Raw genomic sequence first — 8,282 nt, 5'->3', positions numbered from 1 at the left:
GACAAAGAAATTTGGGGCCAGGTTTGGTTTCTGCTTTTCAAAAAATCCTTTTGGTGAAAAATATATTTTCCTTTTTAATATATCCTTCTGGGGGGGCTAACTTCCCTCAACACTCAGCCAAAGACAAGGGCGACATTACCCTCCCGCCTTTGTAAACTGGGCTTCCCGAGGCACCCACGGATGGAAATGCAGAACTCCACCCCAGCATTTCCAGCCAAAAGCACCCTCAAAACAACCAGTTGTGCAGGGCGCATCGCTCGAAACAGCCCATGCGCCAAAAGCGCTTTCGTCGCTTTCTTTCAAAGGAGGAGGGACGATCGAGGAGGCGGAGTCTGGGGCGACGACCTTGGTTTCCTTTCCTTTTTTCCCCTCCCTTCCTTCCGGGCTTCCCCCACGTGAGTTCTGCCTTGCTCCGTCTTTCTCCGGCCTTCACCATGCTGGTTGCCCGGGCTTTGCGATCCGCTGTCGCCGCCGCGCGCTCCTCTCTGCCGCTGTTGCCTTTGCAGACAAGCGCGCATCGCCCCGCAGCCGCCGCTATTGCCGCTGCGGCCGCTCGGCCTTTCACCCGCTCGCTCTGGGTGCTCCGCGGCTCCGGCAAAGGCCTTCCCGGCCTTCTGCGAGGCTCACCCTCCGTGTCCTGCAATTGCGGCGGCCTTCATACCGAAGGTGAGAGAAAGGATGAGTCCCGGGGAGTCGGGGCCGGGCGAGCCTCCGTTTACTCCCGCGGAAGCAGCCCGGCTCCTTGGGGTAGGCGCGACGGATCTGGAGGGAGTCATTGGATTCTGTCGGGGGTTGCTTTCCGCTTCCAGCAGGATCGGAGGTGTGCTAAGGGAGCCCGCCGTCCCGGTCTGCTCCCTAAAGGGCTCAAGGTATACTGGAGAACAGAGGCTAGGATTAAAAGAATTGGGATCACGGGTGAAGCGCTTTAGATGCTTGTGCTCCAAGGTTAGCCTCGTTAAATTTCAGGTGGCTCATTCCTACGTCGATGCTTTACTACTAGGACTTTTAATCTCGAAAAGGTACGGGGGAGTGGAGGTGAGGGGGTCCATGCGTTTTTGCCTAGAAAGGCCATTAGGGACGAATTGGAGAAAACACATAGAAATTGAGTAAAATAGCGAGGCGCAAATTGCAACCCCGCAAGACATGTTTTTGCATCAAGGTGTGTACGGGTATTAACTGACGCCATGTGCGTTCAGTAAAATCCTATCTTGATTCAGCTTGAACAGACGGCTCATTAAACAGCTCATGTGGGTTGTTTTAAGGGGAGATGGGCTGCAAGTTGGAGAGGGGGAAAAGAGCATAAACCGAAGATCATCCATGCAAATAAAATCTTATTTTCTTCCAGTCATTACTGGCCCTTTTCAGATTTTCTAGACTAGAGCTACTATTTCAAAGGTCCTTCCCTCCCCGAGGAATTCTGGGACATGTAGTCTGCATATTTCTGGAGGACACTGGTTGGGGAAGGTTGATCTAAAACTCTTGTGAAAAGTTTAGTGGCTGAAAAGCTTAATCTAATATTGGTCAGCCATGAAGACAATGAATTCCAGACTAGAAATTATTTGGGATAGGATTGAAAATAACATTTGGAGTTCTGTAATCCCCTTGTGCAAACCTGTATAGTTTCCAGTATGAAATATCCTCTACAATGGGATGCATCTCGGTCTGAATAACTGTGGTACAGTTGCTCAACAGTGAACAATTTCTCAAAAAATAAAAATCTGATTATAAAGGGATTGGATAGTTAATGATTTGAGATTCCTGTTTTCATAGCATCTGTGGGAATTCTATATAATAAAAAGTTTTTGAGTACTTAAGCCTAGAATTGAAGATTGTATGAGACTTTTATCCATAGTGTTGCTGGAGGTAGAACTGTTGTCTGTTACTGATGGTAAGCTCCTTTGGGCCCAAACCCATGTAAAAATAAAAGCTTCATTTCTTGGCAACATTGTAGATGGGTTTCTTGGACACTTTTCAGCATTTTTTGCTGTCAGTTTAATCTACACTAGAAATTAGGAATTAGATTCAAAACTGCTTAACTTTTTTCTGCATTGACCAAAGGTAGCTGGTGTGGGGATCTGCTGTGATTAAATGTTACAATGCTTTAGTAATTAGTAATGTCATTGTGGGACTCATCCATTGGAAGTAGCACTCGCTATATTGAGTACACTTTGGGTGCATAAAATGAACTAGCTGCTGTTCTTTCCAATCTGTAGGTGACAAGGCTTTTACTGAGTTTCTAAATGACGAAATCAAAGAGGAGAAGAAGATCCAGAAACACAAATCCCTGCCGAAGATGTCTGGAGGATGGGAGCTGGACATCCATGGCACTGAGGCCAAGCTCACACGGAAAGTGGCTGGGGAAACGTAAGTGGGCAAGAAAGTTGGGTAGTTACCGAACCTGCTTTCCGGATTTCAGTGGGTTGTGGAAGGGGAAAGTCCATTGCTTAAATAGTCTGGAGAGATTGCATTTAACATAGAAGAATCACAAGTCTGGAGGAAGCCAGACATTTGCAGAAGTTGTATTGGGCTGAAGTTCTTAATTGGACCAAATTCACCCATTGATGATCTGTGCCTGAATGTGGATTAGAACCTGGGCTGCCCTATCCTAGTAGCATTCTCACTCCTATACCACATTTGTTAATAGAGTAATTGTTACATGCAAAATGTACAGACATAACAAAGTTGATAGATCAGACTGCTGCAGATCAGTAGATTTGATTACTATGTAACAACTCTGGCAATATGGTGACTAAATTTTAAGGATTGATTAATAGGGCTTCAGACTGAGGCAATTCATTTGAGCTTGTTGCTGGGTCAGTGTGCGTTACAGTTTTTGAGAAATTAGAAGCCTTGAAGGCCAAGGCTGCTATCCTGCATTGATCTTAGTTTGCTAATTGATGGTATGTTGTTCCCTAGGATCACTGTCTCCTTCAATGTAAATAACAGCATTCCACCATCCGCTGATGAACCCCCAGAAGGACAGAAGGATGATGAGGCAGAGGTAAAAAAAAAAAAAGTTCCTTTGTTTGGGGGCAGGGTAGGACTCATCAGTGAAGCATCTGTGTCCTTGCGAAAGATCCTAGTTAAAAGCAGGTGACCTTCATAGCTCAATGAAGTTGATGAACTTTCCCCAAGTCCTCTTCATTGCAACACTAACAGGAGCTACATTAGGCTGCTTGAAAGGGAAAGTATTTCTCTGTATATATTCCTTATAAATTATACTTTTAAAACTGCTGCAAGATAAGATGTTATTAAAAGTAACAATGAGCATGACCAATAAAATCTTGATTCTGTGGACTGCCATTTTGCAGACTTTTTAAAATGACCTTGTTTTCATTTTTTAAATGGCGTTGAACAAACCAAATGAAAGGCACACAGTAGTAATGATACATTCCAAATAGTAAAAATGTGTGTATAGATTGGTGAGGAAATGAACTTGAAAAAGCTGTAATCTTACTATACAATTACAGGTAATCCTTGACTTCCAACAGTTATTTAGTGATCATTCAAAGTTACAACAGCACTGAAAAATGTGACTTATGACTGTGTTTCACAGTTATAACCTTTGGTCACATAGTTTACATTTGGATGCTTGACAGCCGACACATATTTATGACCGTTGCAATATCCCAAAGTCACATGATCACCTTTTGTGACCTTCTCACAAGCAAAGTCATGGGGAAGCCAAATTCACTTAACAGCCAGGTTACTAACTTAACAACTGCAGTGGTTCACTTAACAAATGTCTCACTTAACAGAAATTTGGGGCTCAATTGTCATAAGTTGAAGACTGTCTATAGTTCAGACGTTGAATAATCAGTAAAGACCTTACAAAAACATAGCTTGATTTCGTTTCTACAATATAAATGAAAACAGATCAACCTCATGTCTTTGTGACAATAATTAATTGTATGTTACATCTACCGTATTTTCCGGCGTATAAGACAACTGGGCATATGACCCCCAACTTTTCCAGTTAAAATATAGAGTTTGGGCTATACTCGCCGTATAAGACTACCCCTCTTCTAACGCACACCAAATAAAAATTACTCAGTATACAACAACCAGCCAGTCACGGCAAGCGATGTACCTTACCGGTGATTGGCTGGTTGTTGTATACAAAGCCTGCTTGGATTGGGTGGGTCAGCTCTGCCCAGCCTTCCTGTCTCCAAGACGATCCGAGCAGTAGCGCAATGTGATAGAGAGCAGGGAGAGGGCTGCTTCAAGGGAGTCTATCACCTGATCTGAGCGTTTTAGACCGCTCAGATCAGGTTATAGACTGCTTTGGCCACATTCCAAAAGTACTGTACCTTTATTAGTGCTGTCCCTTGCCGAGATCTTCCAAAAAAGACTTATGTTGAGGTCTGGCAAGTGCCCAGGGGCAGCGTTAGTGCAGCAAGAGCAGCGCTGTGCCCAGAAAAACACACCTCTTTCACCTGTATGGCCCGCACTTGCAACACTAACGCGCCGCAGATTCTCCAGTCCGGCTCGGTAAGTTTAAGTACCCGCCCTATAAGACGACCCCCGACTTTTGAGAAGATTTTCATGGTTTAGAAAGTCGTCCTATATGCCGGAAAATACGGTATTTATTTCAACCTTATTTGCATAGTCACAATGCAGCTTTTTGTGTTATTTCTTATTGCACAAATGACATTGATTCAGATGATATATTTTGGATATAATAGGCATCTGGAAATGGTAGGCAAAAGACTCTACTTTCACTGCAGTGGTTTACACAAAGCATAATTCTGCACGGAGTACCTTAATTTTAGAAGACTTGGAAGCATTTGGGGGAATCAGGTCTGTGCGGTTTCTTATGATAAGAACAGGACGGGAAACAATTTCATCCATTTCATCTGAATTGCTGCAATCAAATATGATTTGGTTGGTGTTGTTGGTTCTGAGGTTTATGTTGTTGTCTTCCTTCTACAGCCTGAGCTGACATCCACCCCAAACTTTGTTGTAGAAGTAACCAAAGATGATACCAAGCAAACTCTTGTGCTAGACTGCCATTACCCTGAGGATGAAGTGAGTGTGGTCATTTTCTCTCTCTGTCTTCCCTAAATGAAGTCCTCTTGTCCAGGATTGGAAATCAATATAAAACAGGAATTGGGATGAAGAAGATGTTTTAACTAAGCTTTCTCCATCATTGCTGACATTCCAACAGAAGAAGGATTTTGGGAATGCAATATAATCAGTTTTGCAAGGTCAGAAATGGTGCACTGAACATATATGTTTAGCTTTCTATTTATGTAAACGGGATATCTGAGAGCTAAATGCCCTTGCAGATTTTTTTTTAAACTCCCACCAGCTCCACTGTGCATGGTGAATAAACCTGGATTGAGAAAGCTTTAATCGGGAATACTTGTGCACCAACTAACTTTGCATCGGAGCAATAGTAATAGCACTTAAACGTATATACCGTTCCATAGTGCATTAGAGCACTCTCTGAGTGGTTTACAAATGTCAGCCCCCAACAATCTGGGTCTTCATTTTACCAATCTTGGAAGGATGGAAACTTGAGTCCTGAGTCAGGTTTTTTCTTTTTTTTTCTTGCATTATACTTTATATTAATTATTTTTTTAGTTCTTAAAAATTTGAAGGGAGGATGCTTGATCAGACTAAAAGCCCATGTAATTCAGACTTCTGTTCCAACAGCATCCATACAGATATGCCTTTAGAAAAACCCACAAGTGGGACTCCTTCTTTTCTTGTTCCCCAATGACGCTCCCCCATCTTCACTCTGTACTACTTTGCTGAGAAGGAAGCCACTGCTAATACAACCAGCAGCTTCTTTTGAACAAGTGTTGGTAGTGTTCTCTGAGCTTGGCTGTTGGCTTGCAGACATTTCATTACCCGACCAACTAACATCATCAGTGCTATTGAGTGTGGGAGCTGCGCTGATGATTTTACCTAGATGGGCAATGAAACATCTGCAAGCCAACAATCAAGCTCAGAGAGCACCAAGGATTCCATAGTTCAACCTTGAGCTAGAGATATTGTCTTCTTTTGACTCTGTGAAGTAGGCCTGTTGTGGGATGGAAGGGAATTTCCTAGACTCACAATGTGTGTAATGCAAGTCCTCCCAATCATGAGGGCAGATGGCTGGATCATATAATGCCAAGTTAGATGTTTCTAATGCAACACGTGGTTTAACTTGTGCAGATCTTTGCAGATGCACTCTGCTGTAGTTACAGTAATACACCAAGTAAGTAAGAAAGTCTTCATATTGTATGGGTTATAAGTGTTCTATAGTTTATAGGAAATAAATAATATCCTTCCTGGCCTAATTTTGAGTTGCTTGGTAATGACTTGGTTTTTCACCCATATCATTTGAATCATTCTGCCCAGCAGATTAGCCATGGTGGAGAAGGAGAAAGTGATATTTTTTCCATCCAAGAGGTCAGTTTCCAGCCTGCTGGAGATTCAGAATGGCAGGACAACAACTATAATCTCAACACTGACTCTCTAGATTGGGTAAGAGAATTTGTAATTCATTGTGTAAGTTTTAATGAGTTTGTTTATAGGAAATAACTTTCTTCAAGTTTGTAGCCTCCAAATAGGCTGAGATTGCAATTCTCTCACCCAGCATGATGGGGCTGTCTGAGATTTCTAGAAGTTGCAGTTTCAACAAATCTGGAGGGTGCCAGGTTGACAAAAGTGTAAGAGTTTGTACCGCAGGTATGGTGAGTGAAGGAAGTGCTGGAATCACACCACACAAGAGACTAAGCTAAAACAGGTTGGATGGTTTATGAGTCGGTTTCTTGTGAGGAACCAGCCAATGTTGTGTTAACCAGGTTGTTGCCTAAAGCCAAAATATGGTTTGGGTATAGCATCTGGGTTGAACATTGTAGTTGGGTTCTCTTTACTGAGCTGCTGCTAAGAAACCTGAAGGGACCAGTTCAGATGTTACCAGGAGTTAAGTTCAACTCAAAAGAGAGGTTATTTTTTTGAATCCAGGTTTAGAGTTTATTTTATGTGACTCCAATCATTGAACATTCCTACTTGAGACAAATGGATCCATAATTTAGGACAGATTGGAAAAATAGGGATTTCTCTCCCTGTGGAGTGTTTTATAAACTTGAAAAAAGCCCAATATTTTATCTATATTTAAAGGCTTAATTGGTATTATGTGAATACAAGTAGGATTGGAAGGATCCTTGAGTGCCACTAACCTTATCCAAGGTAAGGTTGGCGATAGGGAACCACACTGAACTGGTGACAATTCTTTATTTGAGCATAAACCTGTATTCGCCTTACCTATTAAAAGAATATGCAGAAGTATGTCTCCATTTCTTAAATCAGGGGTCTTCAAACTTGGCCCTTTTATGACTTGTGGACTTCAACTCCCAGAATTCCTCAGCCAGCCAGTTCACAAGTCATAAAAGGGTCAAGTTTGAAGACCCCTGTCTTAAATAGTCTGGTAGCATAGCCTTGGAGAACTTTTTTACTAAAAGGTTTTCTTTAGCATCTGATAAAGCAGCTCATGAAAGCTGATAGCTTTTATTTTAATTTAATAAATGTAATGAAATACGTTTGTTGGAAAAAGTGCTACGAGAATCCTGTTTTCCCCACCATAGACTGACTGACATGTGTGCATTTCTTGTGTTCTTCTTATACATCCAATAATGTTCTCAGGCCCTGTATGACCACCTGATGGATTTCCTGGCTGACCGAGGGGTGGATAATACATTTGCAGATGAGCTTGTGAACCTCAGCACAGCCCTGGAGCACAAAGAGTACATTCGGTTCCTTGAAGATCTGAAGCATTTCGTCAAGTGTCAGTAGGCTGAATGAGCTGCATGGAGGTCAATCTTTCTTTCGAGGGAGTTTGAGAGTGGATTACTTTTTGCCCTCCAAAACCTGGACTCTAGTTTTAAAACCCCGGGAAACTACAGAAGAGAGAATTGAAGCTTTTCTTTTGGAGTTGATTATATCCACTTGGGGGTCAGAGGGGGAATGGGACATTACAGCCATTTTGCAACTGTAGGGCCGTCCAGCCATCAACTAGTTTGTGGAGGTTTGTACAGTTTAAAAAGGAAAAATAAATAATGTGAAAATAAAAATTCATGTTGAACTCTTATTGTAAAGTGAACTGTGTGTGTATGCTTAGCTTTTTCCAATTTGGTGCAGCTGTATGGAAACTTTAAGTCTCAGAGTTCCTACCCAACTGCAGAACTCAACCTGGATTAACTGAATGTTGCCACGTTAAAATCAACATGAATATGCTTTACCCAAAGATACATGCTCTTTGGCTAAAGGAGAATATTTGTAACTCAAGG

General features: G+C 42.2%; 1 protein-coding gene across 2 annotated transcripts; it reads left to right on the top strand.

Annotated features, from left to right (window-relative positions):
- The first annotated feature begins 361 nt into the window (after positions 1-361).
- Positions 362-8,066, top strand: LOC120304276 (complement C1q binding protein). 2 transcript variants are annotated; one of them, XM_039334659.1, is made up of 6 exons: positions 362-666; positions 2,214-2,364; positions 2,917-3,001; positions 4,933-5,028; positions 6,352-6,477; positions 7,639-8,066. In XM_039334659.1, exons 1-6 carry the CDS (start codon positions 435-437, stop codon positions 7,786-7,788), a joined length of 840 nt encoding a protein of 279 aa, XP_039190593.1. In that variant the 5' UTR covers positions 362-434; the 3' UTR covers positions 7,789-8,066. The 2 variants fall into 2 exon arrangements, with proteins under 2 accessions (XP_039190593.1, XP_039190594.1); XM_039334660.1 differs by having other exon boundaries at positions 364-666; positions 6,355-6,477.
- Positions 8,067-8,282: the final 216 nt, after the last annotated feature.

The sequence above is a fragment of the Crotalus tigris genome, unplaced genomic scaffold, assembly GCF_016545835.1.
Source record: "Crotalus tigris isolate CLP2741 ecotype Arizona unplaced genomic scaffold, ASM1654583v1 scf7180000017632.1879674, whole genome shotgun sequence".
NCBI lineage: Eukaryota > Metazoa > Chordata > Lepidosauria > Squamata > Viperidae > Crotalus > Crotalus tigris.
The sequence above is the reverse complement of the archived record's forward strand: the minus strand, read 5'-3'. Positions and strand labels throughout refer to the sequence as shown.

What these genes read in the sequence shown, in the direction of transcription:
- LOC120304276 (XM_039334659.1), top strand. Translation starts at nt 435, where the DNA reads ATGCTGGTTGCCCGGGCTTTGCGATCCGCTGTCGCCGCCGCGCGCTCC. An exon ending in CGGAAAGTGGCTGGGGAAAC is followed by an intron (nt 2,365 to 2,916) that starts GTAAGTGGGCAA and finishes GTTGTTCCCTAG; the next exon opens with GATCACTGTCTCCTTCAATG. An exon ending in ACACTGACTCTCTAGATTGG is followed by an intron (nt 6,478 to 7,638) that starts GTAAGAGAATTT and finishes TAATGTTCTCAG; the next exon opens with GCCCTGTATGACCACCTGAT.